Source organism: Astyanax mexicanus, chromosome 5 (assembly GCF_023375975.1).
Source record: "Astyanax mexicanus isolate ESR-SI-001 chromosome 5, AstMex3_surface, whole genome shotgun sequence".
Classification (NCBI taxonomy): domain Eukaryota; kingdom Metazoa; phylum Chordata; class Actinopteri; order Characiformes; family Acestrorhamphidae; genus Astyanax; species Astyanax mexicanus.
Window position 1 is genome coordinate 13,976,884 of NC_064412.1, and position 17,712 is coordinate 13,994,595.

At 36.1% G+C, this 17,712-nt stretch overlaps 2 protein-coding genes across 2 annotated transcripts; both read right to left on the minus strand.

The window, feature by feature from the left end:
* Positions 1 to 1,229: 1,229 nt before the first annotated feature.
* Positions 1,230 to 11,253, minus strand: tpra1 (transmembrane protein, adipocyte asscociated 1). Its single transcript, XM_007253304.3, has 11 exons — positions 11,066 to 11,253; positions 9,487 to 9,665; positions 8,255 to 8,387; positions 8,028 to 8,114; positions 6,716 to 6,788; positions 6,430 to 6,509; positions 6,022 to 6,132; positions 4,883 to 4,943; positions 4,661 to 4,763; positions 3,994 to 4,074; positions 1,230 to 3,530 (listed from the first exon to the last, which is right to left on the minus strand). The coding sequence occupies exons 2-11, from the start codon at positions 9,651 to 9,653 to the stop codon at positions 3,284 to 3,286; spliced, it is 1,143 nt and encodes a 380-aa protein (XP_007253366.2). The 5' UTR covers positions 9,654 to 9,665; positions 11,066 to 11,253; the 3' UTR covers positions 1,230 to 3,283.
* Positions 11,254 to 13,007: 1,754 nt separating this feature from the next.
* trim107 (tripartite motif containing 107) lies at positions 13,008 to 16,992 on the minus strand. Its single transcript, XM_007253417.3, has 2 exons — positions 16,578 to 16,992; positions 13,008 to 14,601 (listed from the first exon to the last, which is right to left on the minus strand). The coding sequence occupies exon 2, from the start codon at positions 14,585 to 14,587 to the stop codon at positions 13,109 to 13,111; it is 1,479 nt and encodes a 492-aa protein (XP_007253479.3). The 5' UTR covers positions 14,588 to 14,601; positions 16,578 to 16,992; the 3' UTR covers positions 13,008 to 13,108.
* Positions 16,993 to 17,712: the final 720 nt, after the last annotated feature.

Consider the following 17,712-nt stretch of genomic DNA (forward strand, 5'->3'; position numbering starts at 1 on the left):
GCCCTTTTTGAAAAATATAAAATATGTTCAATTTTTCTTTTTTATTGATAGTTCAGATGTTCTATGTATCCATTCATCACATTTAAAATTCTACAGAATGACATTATTCATAGCTTTTTTTAAATTGTTTAATTGAGTTACCTCATCTGGTCCCAGTACATCAAAAATAAAATCTAAACTTTACAAATGATCTTAAACAAATAAACCTGCTGCCACTTACAGTTAAGCAGTGTTTTATCTTATTTAAAGGCAATAAATGATCTGATAAGAATTGTTGTCTTACTACACTGCTAATAAACATAGGCAAAAACAGAAAATATTTTTGCTATGTAAATTAATACATATATGCTTATGTTAAGCAAAAAAAAAAAGCAAAATCTGTTTTCTTAAAATAAGCAATCTCAAAGTCTCAAAATTAGTGAAGTAAGACTTTAATCAAACAAAAATCACATTTTTTACTTAAATTTGGACACATGAATAACTTGACCAGTAACTATTTGTGCTTATTTTGAATTAAAATGACTTGAAAATTCTAAGTAAGATAGATTAATATCATTACTTCAAAAATGAGCAAAATAATCTTACACTAACAATGCTTGGTAAGACAAAACATCATGTCAAGTAAAAAAGATTAGATAATTTTGCTTGCTAAATTTGTGTTTTCTTGCAATGCAAGCATTGTAAGTGTAAGATTATTTAGCTTACTTTACAAATAATGATCGTAATCAGCCATATTTAGATTATTTAATAATAATCTAAAAAAATAATATTATTATTATTTTTGTTTACATTTTAACTCAAAATGAACACAAAATACGCCTATTTTGGTCTAATTCAGCCACAAAACTCAATCCTGTCATACACAGCACATTATTATTCAGTGTTCTTCTGGACAGATGAACCTAAACGTTAGCCAATGCAGGAAAAGCCTTCAGTTGCTCAGAAGTGGCCGTGATCCTCAATAGTGAGGGGAATAATGGCCTTGACTTTTCTCCATTTGTACACAATATGTCAACTGGAGTCCTTTAAAATGTTTCACACCTTAACTTTCACTTCAGGACTGGTCTAAAAACAGCTAAAAGAATGGGAGTCAGATTGATATCCCCGTCTTTCAGTGCAACTAAAGGCTTATTGACACTAATGTACGACCTTCTCCATTTTTTTAAATGTCATACTGGCAAATGAAAGATGGTAAAAAGATGCTTATACTGAAATAAACAAACAAACAATTGTATGATTCTTTTTTAATCTGGGATAATTTAAAAAATAAATGCATAATCATCTGTATCATTCACTGTTTACATGATCATTGTTCAGCTTTAAATCAAATGAAAAACGTTCCTTCAAATGGCCGAGCAGTTTCGATGGTTGGTCATCACATAATCACAAGTCACAAATACAGTAACATTTCAGCAACGTCAGACACCATTTTGCCAAAATGAGCCAGTGTCTGAGTGAGGAATGTGGAGAGGTGCAACATGCATTTGGGACAACCAACAGGGTACAACACTGGACTGCAGTAACACTTGTGGTGATCAAAGCTACTTCTAATAAAACAATGCACAGTCATGGAAAAATAAATTTCATTTACATACTGTACCATAACAGTCTTATAGTTAATGGAGACAATCCTGATGTAGGGTTTTTACTACTCTACCACTTAAGGGAATGTTTTACTGGATAAAAGAAGTAAGTTAGTGTTAAGAGTCAGTGCGGAAAGTAATGCTGAACCTCCTGTGCTACTATGCTGATCTTTGTAGCCTATTTTCATAGATACAGGCTCTAATGCAATAAGGCAATATTACAGCACAACTACCGTAATTAAGCAAAGGAGCTCTGTGACTTTCAGTTAGGTGATCTAAACCTGCAAAATGCAATTTTAGCTACTGAACTACAAACATAAAATATATGACATTGCCATCACCCATAAATAATCATAAGCATCCATATTAACAGATTAAAATATCAGATTACATCTTTCATAGACCCTTGGGGCATGTTGTTAAAAGTTCAACAATGATTTCAATGCAACATTCCAATTTTAAATACAAAAATCACAAGGAACACTGTCAAAGATTTAAAACTCATACTCTATATAGATATATACAGTATTATGCAAAAGTTTGGGAACCCCTGATCAAATGACATGTTTTTGATTTCCCAAGTTAAACAAATGCATGTTTTAATAAACAATTACTGTTTAATTGCTGAATTTAACATATTTGGAGAAAAAATAAAATGTGGCATGTACAAAAGTTATGGCACATTTAATATTTTAGGTTTCTTTTTTCCAATACATATTTTTATATATGTTTTTAAATTTGCAAACAAGCCTTATTTAAGTTACGTTTCATTGCAGTAAACGATTTTGGAATTTATTTTCACATAAAAAGAAAAAAATCAACAAAACACGTTATTTCATTAGGGGTGCCACATATATACATACACACACTCTTTCTGTCACTCACACACACCCTTTTGGTCAGTAAAACACATCTGTCTTTTTGTATGAAGTAGAAAGATCGTAGGCAAATGGTCTCAGAGTGTCCTGTATGTTGAGTTCTCAATGGGTAGTTAATGCACCAAACATTTATCACATTATGGGTTTCAAACGTAAAGACAGTTTCAACATCTGCAGTGTGTATCAGTGAGTCTTCATTAAGTTTGTGTTCTTCCACTGTTGTTGGATGTGTCCCATAGTGCCTTGAGTCCTGCGTTTGTCACAAGATATGACTAAAATTGCTAAAATATGGCAGAATCACTAAAATAAATAAAAACACACACAAAAGCAATGAGTACAGACTTGGACTTAGGCCAGCACGATCACAACCTTGCCCGAGTCTTGCTTCATTTTAGCATCAGCCAAACAGAATTAAAAAAGGAGAAAAAAAAAGAAATTCAGCACACACAGTGAGACAGTAAAATCAACCTCTCTGGAATAAGCAGATTCAGCCTGAGCTCATTTATAACTAAGCCAGGTCTAATCCATCACTTCTCTTACTATAAAACCTCAGTTAATGCTCTAGATACTGTATTCAACACAGTACCAAATAATTGCAAAGGCCCTCTAACATGAGTCGAAACCTATGAGTATTTTATCTCGAGGTGGGAAAAAGAACCAAATCAAGAACAAATGGTAATGCAACGCTGTGATGAACTGAGCTTAAATCCGTAGCCTGTTGGAAAGGGAATGCGGTTCACGGTCGGAAAGAAAGACAGAAGATGTCCAATCTCTAGCCCATTTGTGGCCAGTTCTTTTTGTAGCGATTCCTCTTTCTTTCGTTTAGGCATTGATTGCCCTCCAGCGGTCACTGTCGATGCTATTGATGCTGTGGCCCGTGCCATAGGGCCCAGACACTACATCATCAAGGTAGGCCCCTGATGTGTCGATCTGAGTGTTGGAGTAGGGACTGTGCTCGAGGTCCTTCCTGCTGCCCAGGCCGGCGGAGGAAGTGTGAGGCAGGTGCACATCTGGCTCATCCGGTTCATCTATCTGAGATTTGTAGGAGAACAGGATCTTTGGCTCAGAGCTAAAGCCAGAAAGGAGGAGAAATGGACAGAGAATTAGCTACACAGTTATTGCATGAAGTGGTACCAATGTATACTGAGAGAGATCTTATAAATTAGGTAATCTGTTCTGTGAACTGCCAATTCTTGTCAAGTGATCTTTCATAAGATTTGGTCACGTTACATGACAATATGAAGCTGACCTAAATCAGAATCCCTCACAACTGATTTAGTTTTATAGTATGAAAAGTTGTGCTAAAATCAAACTATAAACTGATCTCATAGTTGCTCTGTCTTCATAAAATGCTTCTGACAGAAAGAATGCTAAAGGACCAGACGAGCACTGATGCAATTTCAAAGAAATGCGTGAGTCCAAGCCTAGGGGTTTAAGGAAAAATATGTGCAATATCTTCTGATGCAAGTTTCCATAAAAAAACAACAAGAACCATATATGCAAGCTCCAGCCTTCTTGGTATTTGTACTCACCCAAAAAACCCTTTGAGGAACGTTACGTAGATGAGAGGTGCAAAGACGGAGAAGTAGAGGAACGTGGTCACATCAACACAGCTGTCAAACACAACACATGATAAAGATCTAATAAGTCCAAACAACAAAAACACTACAATACCAATACGGGTTTGTATCTACATAAAATTGCAATATTTTAACATGTATATGAGAGATAGCTTTATATTAGTGTGTGTGTTTTTTTTTTTTGTTTTTTTTTACATGGTTCATTAAAATGCTGTCTTTTTTTGCAAAGATGTAACAGAGATATTAGTTAAAATAATTTAAACTGTTATTGTCTGGTATAGAACAGTCACATGACTGAAAAGACTATCCAGCTAGAAGTCAATACTACTGCGTAAAAGTTTCTTATTACGTGAGTTCTACCCATTAGGGACAAACCGTTGAAAAAAAGGTCTTTCAGGTAGAAATATCCTCAAGCCTTTCAATCAATTCAATATTCTATACTAATTGTTTTGATTTCTTTAGATTTGCAATAGACAGTTAACAAACATCTTGTTTGAACATCTTGGTTAATAAGCCACTGGTTGCAAAAGGATGGAAACCACCTGGCTTCATGCTGTCACATTAATAACAGAAACAGAAAGAGAATTGTTATAAATGGTTTTGGAATTAAAGGTCCTACCACAAGCCTTCTATGATGCCAGCACACAGCAGAGCACTTCCCAAACCCTGCACCATATTCAGCACGGACAGGATGGCAGCATACACATAGAAACTTCTCTTAGCTACAGAAAGAGATTAAAATAAGATTAGGGCTATAGTAAATTAATTTGCTTACAGGACACTGATAATGATAAAATATTGAAAAACAGTCCTGCTAACAATGAAAGAAGACTTCACTTACATGGTAATGATATTCTTTCTCTGATTGGAGTTTTCGGAAGGACAACTATCAGAGTATAAACCTACAGAAAAAGCAAACAAGTCTCACAAATACACAAATACACAATTTGTTCAGCAGAAACGTACTACAGCAGGTCCTTATTAGGCTCTGTCCACACATCCAGATATTTAAATAAAACAGATTTTCCTTTATCTATTTTAAATTATTTAGAAAAAGACACTTGCTTGTGCCTGGAGACCTGTATTAGGGCAACAATACCCAAAGAAGAGCAAACACATAGGTTTAATTCCAAATTACACACTGCTCCCTTTATGTACTACATTATGTACTATGTAGTGTACTATGCAAGTCACAAAATTAAAAATGACCAACTACAACTCTAAATAGAGCTATATTTACATTTATCCATACATTTATTCTAGAGATGCCTGGATGAATGTCAGTTTTATGCCTTATGGGGTCAATGACCAAGGCAGGGAATAAACCTAGTCCTTGACTACACAGCATTTCAAATGGAGTATATAAAATATATTTAATGACTAGGCATTATCCCTGTCCTGTCAATATTGACATTAATGTTTTAATAAATCTCCACATTGGAAGTAACCAATGCTTTTAGTGACCAGAAAAAGCTGTTTTTCTGTGAATAAATCACTAAAAATGTTTTATTTTTATTTTTATTTTCAGATACATGTCTTAGAATAGTCTAAGAAGCTGTATTGAAAAAAATTTTATTTAACCTGATTAACCAGTTACCCAAAAACTAAATTTACAAACTTGGAATACTACTGGTCAATTTACCATGAAAAACAAGAATTAACAATATTTAAAAGCAGCTAGATATTTTTAACAAGATATTTAATACAAAAGCTATGTTTAGGGTCTTAAACAGTCATCATATCTACTTCTATTAATGAGTGAGTAATCTAACAATCATTACCTTAAACAGGCCAGTCAAGACATAAATGGACTTTATGGTTTAATTATCTGATGTGTGCAGACCTTTACAGGAGCTTAAAGTTAATCTTATTCAGACTATTACAACTACGCTATTTACCTGACATTTCTAGACTAATACCAAGGCACTGGTGTGTATTTAAACAAAGCAAATGTGAGCAGGGCTTCTTTTAGCCAATTACCAGAAAAAAGAAACAGGAGCTAGCCAGCCAGAAGTGTCGCCCGCCGTGCCCGTAGATGTTAAAATCATCAGCAGAAAGATGTTGATCGGGATACAGGATCTCCAAGGTTCCCTGTAATGGAAATAAATATTAATATTATATATAACATTAATAAAAATGCATTAACGAAATAGAGATAAGTACATTCATATTACATGCACACAATTGTGCAGTTAAACCAAAACCTTGTAAAACCATCAAAATTTCACAATGCATAGATAAAGAGAAACACTTCTACAATCTTTTACCAAATAATTTACAGTGACTTTTCCATAGCAGCAATCAAATAAAGACCTACGCTACATCAATAAACAATGTATTAATTATTACTTAAATATTTTGTAATGTTTCCAATAAAAGTATTCTTACCTGTGCAATGGAGTATGCTAGTGCCAGGACTGCAGTAATGGCAAGCACACGCTTGATACTAGACTTACTTTCCAAATGACCTACAACAACAAAACGTAATTTAGGTCACACTAAGCCCACACTTTAATGTACTCATCAGTCACTCAGGTTACACTGAATTAACTCCAAAATCCATTGCACAATTCCATATTAAAACGGACAAAGTCCACTCCAAGGAAGCACTAAGCAAGATCAATTCAGCCATATATCTACACATCACCCAATTAAACGAACAAATGAAGCCTACCGAAGGCCAGTCCCAGTATGATGACGCTGAGCTCGATGGTTAACAGGAAGAAGCGGGTAATCTCCCACAGCACCTGAAACAGAACACAGCCCTTATCAGCTTTTATTACTTTACGCATGGCTCTAAATAACAGCCTCATCTACTTTAGACACTTTAGACACGGTCATTCTAAAAAAAAGGATCCTCACTGCAGACAGTGGATCTATTCATTCAGAGAGGAGAAGTAAGAGTGAAAAATGTTAGGCTGTTTTTATAGACCATCAAAAGAAACTCATTTCCTCTTTTAGCTGATCACTGAGCCTCACCAACAACAAAAATTCTATTTTATTATTTTATTTATTTATTTATCCAAGTTAAATCATCTGCTCAGTCACATGACTTCATGATGACTACAATCTAAAAACAGCACTCAGGTTTTCCCCTTTAGATTATTATAAGTAGTACAACAGCCCTGTGTGTACACATCTTCAGATTTTTTTTTATTACAGCATAATATACTCTACATGTTTAGAATCATTTGGCCTTATCCACCAACAATTCTTAAAAAATAGTTTGAGAAATCTGATACTTCGCCAATACTTTCTTATTTTGTTATTTTGTATATGTGGGAATTTTTGAGATCGGTGGGAGCCATCATTATAAGAGCAGGGCTGTTAATAATTCTAAGATTTAAGGATTTTCTAGGACTCTTTTTAGGAATTTCACGAACAAAAAATGTAAGAAATTGGTGAATGAGATGAAGTTATAATTTGGTTTCACAGAAATGTGTAAATTAATTTCAGCATGCTAGTCCTAGGCAACAAAATAATTAAAAATGGTAAAAAATATGTAGAATATAATGTAATAAATGTGTCCAGAATGATGAACATAATTGTTTATCAACATGGTTACTGAAAATAGATCATTTTGTTATTTAACAGCCATCAATGTTATTTGGTAACTAAACAAGTAGTAAAGCATCTAAAGCACCCCATGGGTTCTACATTATGATATCCAAAACTATCTGAAAATTCTGAACCCACAGCTGTTGGTAGATGGTAAATTAACAACACTGGTCAAAGAATAAATTCAACGCTATACAGATGATTTCTCCTCTGTCAGAGCTTAATTTATGTATATGTAGAAAACACAATATTCAGCCAGTGATTCAGACTATTGTGAAACTAGATGTCAGAAGCATGTTCTTTCCTACAAGAACTGTTACATGAAATGGAAAATGGAACTTAACTAGTATAAAAAATGGTTTTTACAATTACATGTATAATATCCAAAAGCAAAGGAGTTTCCAGGCTGTGCTGTGTATGTTCTTTACCTTGTCTATTAAGATGGCAGCATTGGATGCGCTTACAGTCATGGAGACAATAGCACGAGTGATTCCTACTGCTGCCACCACAAAAACCTGCATCAAGGGAAGGAGACGGTCACTTCAGAAAGACAAAAAAAAAGCTCAGAGTTTCTGACCCTGGCAAGATGTGCTGAATTGGTACCAGTTGACATGCAAAACTGTCCTCAGATCAGCAAGTAACAGAAGCAGCTTACCAGAGCATAGAAGGTGACAAAGATGGGGCTGGAGGTGAGGCGGATTTTAGCCCGGGCTGACGGCAGCTTCCACATCAAGAACATCAGGAAGACAACGTTAGGTATTAGCAACAGCAAATCCCAAAAGCGCACCCTAAAGAGACAGGCCAGACACTGGCTGTGATTACATCATAATCATTTAAAAATGTCTAAGAATGTTTAAACAGTCAATCCCAGTTCAGGAAGGGTTTATGTGTTGCAGAATAACTTCAGACTAGTCTACAGTGATATGTCTTTAAAAGCTTCCTTAGAGAAAAATATTACATGATACACTTATAAAAGTGCTATCTAATGCCAACAAGAAGTTGTAACTAAGAAGTTAGATAAAATTTATGTTTTGGAATGGTGGCAAGATACATACAAGGTATGTCCCGAAAGAAACTTTTTTTATTCCAATAATAACTTTAAATTAAAATTACATTTCTGGACTGGCACTGCAAACACCCTTTAGCACCTCAAAGAAATAGGAGTCAAGGCACAATTTATATTCTCACAAATCTGACTTACTTTGTTTAAATGATCATGTCATTCCTTAAAAAAGCATATTTTACTTTTTCCATATCTTTTGTGGGATAATGACTTTAAAACTAAACCTAACCACATTATGGTGTAAACTGCTTCATTATATTGAAAAACCTGCAAATCAAATAATAACATTGAACATCACTATTATCATTAATAATATACCCATTACTGGTATCTAAGAATTTGAATATTTGGATATATATCATATATATCAACACAACATTCTGTAGTGAAGAGCTGTAAACTTCTTGTATCTTGGGATTTGTAAACACAGTTCTTGTGAGCTATATGTTTAATAGTTTATATAATGTTGATCATAAAAAGAAAGGTCATAAGATCTAGCCGTACTCACACAACAACCAAAACTGAAAGTTCTTTTAAGCACAACGGGAATTGCCCTACAATCCCAAGTTACAAGGAAGTGCAACAGAAACGATTTTTCTGCTTACAGAATCAAAAAGGAGGAAGTGAAATAATAAACACCTGTACATTGTAAGCACTCTGTAAGACACTCCGTATCAGTGTTAGTGTTTTACTGCCTACACATAGAGTAGATTTATCTACAGTTAAAAGCACCAATTATTTTTTCTTCAAGCTAAAAGCACACATCTGAGTACTGATTCAAGTCAACTTTACTAGCTAGGAAAAAAAAGTATGAATAACCATACCTGGAGTTGCCAATGTCCTCGTAAAGGACCTGTAGACACCTGTGTGGGTGACTGATGTTGGCTTCAGATGGCCACGTAGGCACGACTGATGTGTTCTCCACTGTTGGAATTGCAGTGCCATTGCCATACTGCGCAAACCTCACCACGGCTGTCACCGTGTCCAGCATTCTGTATCCAGTCTACAGAACAATGCATAAAAATGACACATTTCATCAGAAATGCACACTGTCAGTGACAATTAAGTTAAACAAAGAAGCAAAGTTACACAACACAAGCAAACATGTTTGTCTAGCAAATTATTAAAGATAGTAAGACATAACAATGCACAAAACAAGCAGTAATAAATATATTAAATGTAAATGTCCTTGGCTTTGACATATTGAGCTGTAATCAGTAAGTTACATAAAATAACATACATAGTTAGCTACCTATTTCTTGCTAGCTAAAATAACATTATTGATTAGCTGATGTCAGTCACTGACTGTGAGAGTTCATAGTCCAGGACTCTAAGATAAATGCATTGGATTCCTCAGATTCCTGGCAACTAGCTAGTTAAAAAAGTAAAAGTATAAGATAAAAAAATGACATTATTATTTATATAATTAATAAATAATCAGTTTGAGAGTTTATATGTCTATTTATTTTTTACCTTAATACTTAAGGAGCACCATAGTTTCGCAAGGCAACATTACAAGATCTTTACTCGGTTAAGTTACCGAAAAGCAGTGTGTAAGACTGGTGGAGGAGAACATGCCAAGATGCATGAAAACTGTGATTAGAAACCAGTATTTCCACCAAATATAGATTTCTGAACTCTTAAAACTTTATGAATATGAACTTGTTTTCTTTGCATTATTTGAGTATTTAAGTGGACTCATATTTTTTCCAAGGGCTGTAGTTAGTTAGTTTGTAACAGAACTAGGAAACATCTTAACATGTATTTTAATCACAAACTGCAAGTTGTCAAATAAGCTGCCTGTCAACATCTGCACACTGCTCACTAAGTTAGTTAACTAGCTTAGCTAGATAGCTAATATTGCATACGTTATACTGATTAATAAAGACATAGCTAGCTTAGCTAGTTAACTAGTTCAGTTATTAACGCATCTCACTGCAAGGAAACATCTTTAGAAAAGCACAGCATGACAAAAGTACCGCTAACTAACAAGAGCTGATCATTTCGGCTAGCGCAAAGTTTCCATAACGTTAGGTTGGCTTGCTAACGCTACATAACTACGCAAACACCAGCACTAGCTAACGATAGCTTAGCTTATGGTTGACAGCTAGCTAGCTAACCTGGCTGACTAAACTTCTAACCGTCATTTACCACGGAGCTTTCAGTATTTAATACAATATGTACACCGAATTTGATCGTTTTCTTCATATACAGATGAGCTGACTGTATTTACACCAGTTTATACGGTTGTTGCTCTGCACAGCAGTTAACTAACGTTAGCCAGCTGGTCTGCCCTAGCTCACACTGACCGCTAGCGGTAATAGCTAGCTGACGTTAGCGAGCTAACACCAGCAGCAGGGTAACTACCGCTCTCTCCAGCGCTCAGACATAAATATAACTTACTTCTGAGTGAAATTAGTTCAGATCAGGAGGAGACGAGTTCTCTAGTCGAATCAACCGATCTGCAAACAACCCGCATAGCAGCCTTCCGCCCCGGCCCGCTGTTTACAGCCGATACAAACACCAGCCCAGCCGCCGCCTCCGTCTCCGACATCAGCCGAACGCCACCGAGCAGTCCACCCGACCAGAAAACAAGCCGAAGCACGTGAGCACACACCCACCCGCCCGAGACACCACACTTCAAAATAAAAGACCCAACACTACACCATATGGGAGCAGGTTTGCAAGGTCCAACTGAAATATCCCGCCCAAACTCTAAACTCTACAATCCGCCCTTCAGAAGCTAAAATTGGCCCAAAATATGTCTGTCACACGTTTGAAGCAAATGTCAAAACAACTATGAGTGTACGTCTTTGTATTTTGTTTATAAGGGATTTTTAATCAGTATTGCTATTTATCTTTCATTAATTAATTCATTAATAATACTGTAACTTTAGTGTTTCGTTATTTCTTTTTTAACAGTTTTATATTCCAGTCAAAAACATTTAGTAATATAATTAGCAAAAAAAAAACACTTTTACTTTTACTCTTTTCTGTTCTTGCCCCTCCTGTACTCTCTCCTCTACTCTTTAACATTTTTGTTTCATCGTCTTGTAATTTCTGGTTACATTGTGATTTCTTTCTTTTCTTTTTAAAAGTAGACAAAAAAAACGCAACCCGCCACCTCTGAATTTTCACCCGCGACTGGTTTTTATAAGCCCAATTTGGCGGGAAATCCGCGAACCTGGCAACTCTGTATGGGCGGTAACTTCTGCCAATAATAAAACCTGTTTATTATTTAACTCTTAACATTTGCTGTAGGATAGGGCTTTCATCCATTTTTTCAATTTCCTTTTTTTATTTCCTGTGCACCTCACAATTAGAATTTTGTAACTTGTAACAAAAGTAAGTTGCATTATACCATCAGGTTTTTGTTACAAGTATATATTTTTTTAAGTTCTGTTAACAAAAGTCAGAAATGAAAAACTACAGATTGGAAAAACAGATCAATTTCTTCTTCACCAAAGTAAATAAAATAAATGAATTAATGACGTATTATATCAAATTTTCTATGTTAAATTTGAACTGATAATCGTTATACCAAATACCAGTTTGCGCTTTATTTTTCCAAACATGAGTAAAAATATTATGGCAAAATTAAAAATCTAATTAAATCATTTCATTTGCAATTTCATTTTTCACTTGAGAACGGGTCATATGTGACAAAAATAAAATTAAAATTAAATGTGTCTTTTTGCTTTTAATTTTATTACCATTTATTCACAGTCAAATCTAAAATGAAAAAAAAAAACTAATTGTAAAAAGAAAAATACTTCACTTTGGCCTTTTATTTTCATGATGAAAATTTAAATCAATTCAGGGATTCAGGCTTTGGCGTGGACACTTGTTAGTTAGTTAATTAAGTTAGCACAAGGTAACGAACAAGTGACCTACCTTGTATGCTCTTTCTCGCCACGGAAACGGCTGTGGGCTGCTGAGGCTGCAGTTCACTGTGCAGCGCTGCCAGCTTTCGTGGCGAGACTGTACAAAGTATTTTTGTTAGTGATTTAGTGCTAACTTGTTATATTTTTGGCAGGAGTTACCTCCCTTAATTCTTTTAAAGTGTCATTTGACTCCTCCTGGAATTATATTTGAATTAGTAGTGTCAACTGCTTAAAAAAATATATATTAATCACAACATTATTCTGTGAATAATCACAGTTCAAATAGCTATAAAAATTAAATGCTGCTACAGATTAATTGTATGCGTAAATGCATGGACATTATACTGAAGTTATATTGAGCAGAAAATCAAAGTCAGTGTAAGATTTTTTTTTATTTGTGTATTTCTGGATGCACAAATTACATTTTTTTAAAACACAAACTTTACCATACACAACCAACAGAACATTTTCATGGGTTTATTCAAAAATGTGGTGTATTTTGTAGTAATTCAAATGTATCACAAAGATGCTTAATATGTCAAATGGTTGTGACAATATAACATTATTCACACAGTGTTATTCGAGCTTTAGGCTGACCAGACATCATTCTCACAGCCAAATAAACAGGTTCAGTGAAGTTCACACTAAAGGAATGTAGGTGAGTTTTAGTACCGCTAAAATTGCTAATACTATAAAACTTCACACTGTTTCTCCTGAAGCTGAGACGGATCTCCACCTTGCGCAGAGATGGAGTGCGCATGAGTGGGGTATCTTTTCCGCCTTCATAAGCTCGAAGTAAGTTATCACACCACATCAGGCACCAAGACTCACTGATGCTCTCTAGCCCACTTCGTGGACCAGAGCGGGGCAATCCTCCATAGCACAGCCCCAGGACCCAGGAGCAGCCTTCTGCATGTAGTGTCCAACAGTGTTCTCCATCAGAAAAGCTTTGGGAGCTCAGAGCTTGACAAAAGCTTGTGAATCTTTGGGGTACAGCTGGATACTGCTGCTTGGCAACACTGAAAGTTACTGTTTTTAGGTCTTCTGACAAGACCAGGTTAGGATGAAGAGTCTTAGAGTCAAAGGTCACCTCAGAAGGATTAAAAATGGCTCGTAAACGACGCTGGACTCCTCCAAGGTCGAGATGTAGTTGGTTATTGCGCTGCTCCATTTCCGCACACATGTTGGTCATGTTGGTGTTTGCCATCGCTGCATCAGTTATGTCAATTTCCAGAGGATCTACAGATAAAGTGGCAGCACATACTTCAATGTCCTGGACCATTTCATTAAACTTGCCTTCATCTTGCTGCCCCAACAGTGAGTTAGCCTGTAGCTCTGTGTCCTTCAGCTGATTATGGAGGTCTGAAACCTTTTTGACCATGCCCTCTATGGCCTCCTCTCTGGGCTTCAACTGAGCCTCTAGTAGCTCCAGTCCTGCTGTGCTGTAGTTCCTCAGACGTTCAGCCATCTCCTCCAGTAGTGATCTCATCTCTGCTCTAAGGTCAGTGTTTGATGCTATGACTGCAGCTTCTTTTTCTTTTGCTTTGGCCATCAGCTCGTCAGTCAGTGCAATCTTGGCTTGGAGGTCTGATACAACAGTAATTATCCTATGTCTGTATTTGCTTGCTTCCTCAGATAATATACTTTCTGTAGAATCAGATAAGGAACCTCCAGCAGGCTCGTTATTAGATTCAGATTCTATCTGGCTGGCGTAATATCCTTTTGGATCTTGTTCTGTCACTTGTATTCCTCCACTGTGTAGTGCATCTCTGGCAGTTTGCTCAATGGTGTCCTTATAGCTCTTGACTATGTTCCTGAGTTTAAAGTTCTTCTGTGCACATTCTGTCTCCTGGTACTCGACTCTGCACTCTGGGCAGTGATGCTGAACTTCAGGCCCACAGCCCTCAGAGATTCGGCTCTCCTCCAGGCAGGTCAGGCAGAACGAATGTCCGCAAGAAAGAGTGACCGGTTCAGAAAACAAGTCGAAGCAGATGGGGCAACTGAGCTCCAGTTCCAAGGAAGTTTCAGGCAACAAAGCCATGGTGTCTTGTAATCCTGTGAAACAGATAATACAGCTGAAATGAGACATGATACATGCTGATATCTATGACCACAGTAAAACTGGTTCATTATTGATTTGCTACTGATTTAGATAATCCCCAAAAAACTATAGGATTTTACACAGAATTTAAATTTTTACTTTTTTATATTTACTTCTTTTTCCACAACAATGTGGGCAGTTTTAGCAAAAATTGGCAAGTGATGAAGAAACAATTGACCTCAATTTTTTTATTGTCCAGTGACCTTAATCTGTTTCAAATATTTTCTTAGAAATATTTTAATTACATGGTATTTAAGCTTCACCTAAGCTAAGTATGAAGACAATATGAGAAAATTAAAGGGAAAGCATTCTCTTATTATGTATCCAGTCCCTTGAAAATAAAACCGTATTAAGGTTGTGATGTCACTGTCCTATCACGGTACCAAGCTCCTGAAAGCGACCCATTCATTCACTTATGTTTGTAGAAGCAGTCTGTATGACTTTATGATTTTACTGTACTGTATGATTTTATAGCTACACCTGTGGCCATGGAAGTAGTTGGAACCTGACTTTCCATGACTTGAATGGGTGATCAAATACTTTTGGCAATACAGTGTACAATGTTTATTCAGAGTAACTTTGAAACAATATTGAAACACAGTGTTAACAAAAGGACAACTGAATCATTATTGTGAAGCAAATGAGCAGTGCCTCAAATGAGTCAACTCTTAATCGAACTGATTAAAGAACAATTATTAATATAAGAGGGAGGTGGTGCATGTTTCTTGCACGCTTCTTCTGCTTCAATTAAACCTAGCAGAAAAAAAATATTTGTGTTGGGAAGATCATTGTTTTTGTTGTAACAATGCTCCATGGCAATAAATATTATACCCTTGGAAAGCCTATATGGAGGATTTGTAAGGAACATGCATTTGTGGGATGACAAATCTTCTCTGCCAATGCCAAACAGCTTATTCTGCCATTGAGCCATTTGGTGTTTTTTTGAGGTGTCGACTTCTTGGGATGCCCACTGTCTCTGACCAGGCCTGTTGCAACAAGGCAAGCAAACCAATCAATTGCCTAGGGCCCCAAGCTGACCTGGGGCCCCCAGACAATGACTGGTTGTGAATTGAATGCAATGACACAACAATCTGTGTGAGCGCCCCTTTGGGTTCTGTGATGGTTAAAGCAGAAAAGTACTACAATACTGTTTTCAAAATCCCCCTCAGAGGGTCCCCTCCCACTTGGTGGACAGTAGTGATTTCTGCAGCCGGCAAAATATGAAAATTCAGCAATAATGAAGGGGAATTATTCATTAGGATGCCAGAAAAGAAAGAAGAAAATGGAGAAGGGAGAAATGAAATACAAGACAGCAGTAAAGTAATGATAATTTTGGTGGCCCCCAGCAAAGTGGGGCCCCCATATGGAACTTGGCTTTCAAGTTGACCATTGTTCCAGGGTCTATGCTCTCAGGTGCTGCCAATCAAGTGATAATTAGGTATATGATTGGCAGCACCTGCAGGTACCAGAAGCTCAAAGCAAGCTGTTTGGCAATGACAGAAAAGATTTGGCAAATTTTTCATAGGCGCAACCCATATAGTCCGCTCTACTGCTCATCTCAAAAATGCATGTTAATTATAAATGTGGCTCCATTTAAAAGATAAATTAGGTATAATATTTATTGCCAAGAAGCATTGTTACAACAAAGAAATGATCCATTAAACACAAACCTGCTCACTTTTTGAGCTATGTTTACATTTAAAAAACTGACAAAAGTCTGAAAAAACACCAGCTTTACTGAAATAAGTCAAGGTTTTTAGCCTTAACATTAATCCTCTAGACTGCATCTAAGGTTTCGTTTTCTCTCAAAATGTTCCTGCCATCCACCCATTAATCACTACTGAGACCATACTGACTCACTCACTTCCTTTCATGACTACTGAAAAACACAGACATACAAAACAACCAGAATACTAATAGCTTACATTACCTTATCTGGCCAAAGCGTCCACTCTCGATGATCTGATCCTGTCTATATCTCTCACTTGAAAAAAGCAGTTTACTATTCCAGTTATTACACACCTGTAGAGACCTGTACACCTGTACAAAGTTCGAGCTGTAAACTAGTGTTTAGGGAAGTTGCCTCAGCTGAACCCAAACACCAAACAAACAAGGTTACTAAAAAATACTAAAAAAAACCTGTAAATTCCACAAAAAAAACTTAGTTTGCAGGATTAAAACGTAGGTCTTCGTTAGTGTAGCGCTATGCTGCGGTATGTGTGTGTATATGTGTGTGTGTGTATTATATGTGTGTGTGTGTGTGTGTGTGGGCGTGTTTGTTTAAGCTGTGAAGAAACCACAGCCGGTGTTCTGACGGGTTGTGCCACCTTCAAACCGCGCTACCCCTGTGTATATTTGAAAGTAAACATACAAAAAGGACCATATTAGAAAACATGGTATCAGGTAAAGTTTTCTATAGTTTATTATTATTATTTTTATGTTCTATTCTTTTTAAAATGCCATTTAAATTTTTGTGACAATCATGCAGGTGGTTTGATGCACCCAAGGAAAACGGAATTATCATACAAACATAAAAAAAACATTAAAAAAAAAGGTTGTTTGGCGCATGCGCAGTGTTGTTAAGAAGCACATATCGATGGGTAGCATAACTCGATAGAACACCGGTTTATGGAGAACCTACCCATCTCCCTATCTCCGCCGTTATATCAGAAAATGAACGCAAACCACTAGAGGGAGCCTGCGAGCGAGTCCAAAATGAATATACGTACATAAATATATATTAATAAAATGTGTATATATAAAAACAGTGGCAAACCACTGAGCCGGGATATTCCTTTAATTAACTATGGAAAATAGAATTATGTATTTTGCCAAAAAGCAAAGAAAATGTACATATACAGACACACCAACATAATTGAAAAGTTTCTTCACTTCATTTCAGTAAGTCAGTTCAAAATGTGATTTATTACACAATTTGTAAGCGTTTATTACTTTTATTGTTGATGATTATGGCTTACAGACAATTAAAATTCAAAAATCAGTGTTTCAGAGACTAGAATATTATAGAAGACCAATTGGTACTTTTTTGGCAATGTGGGCTGTGT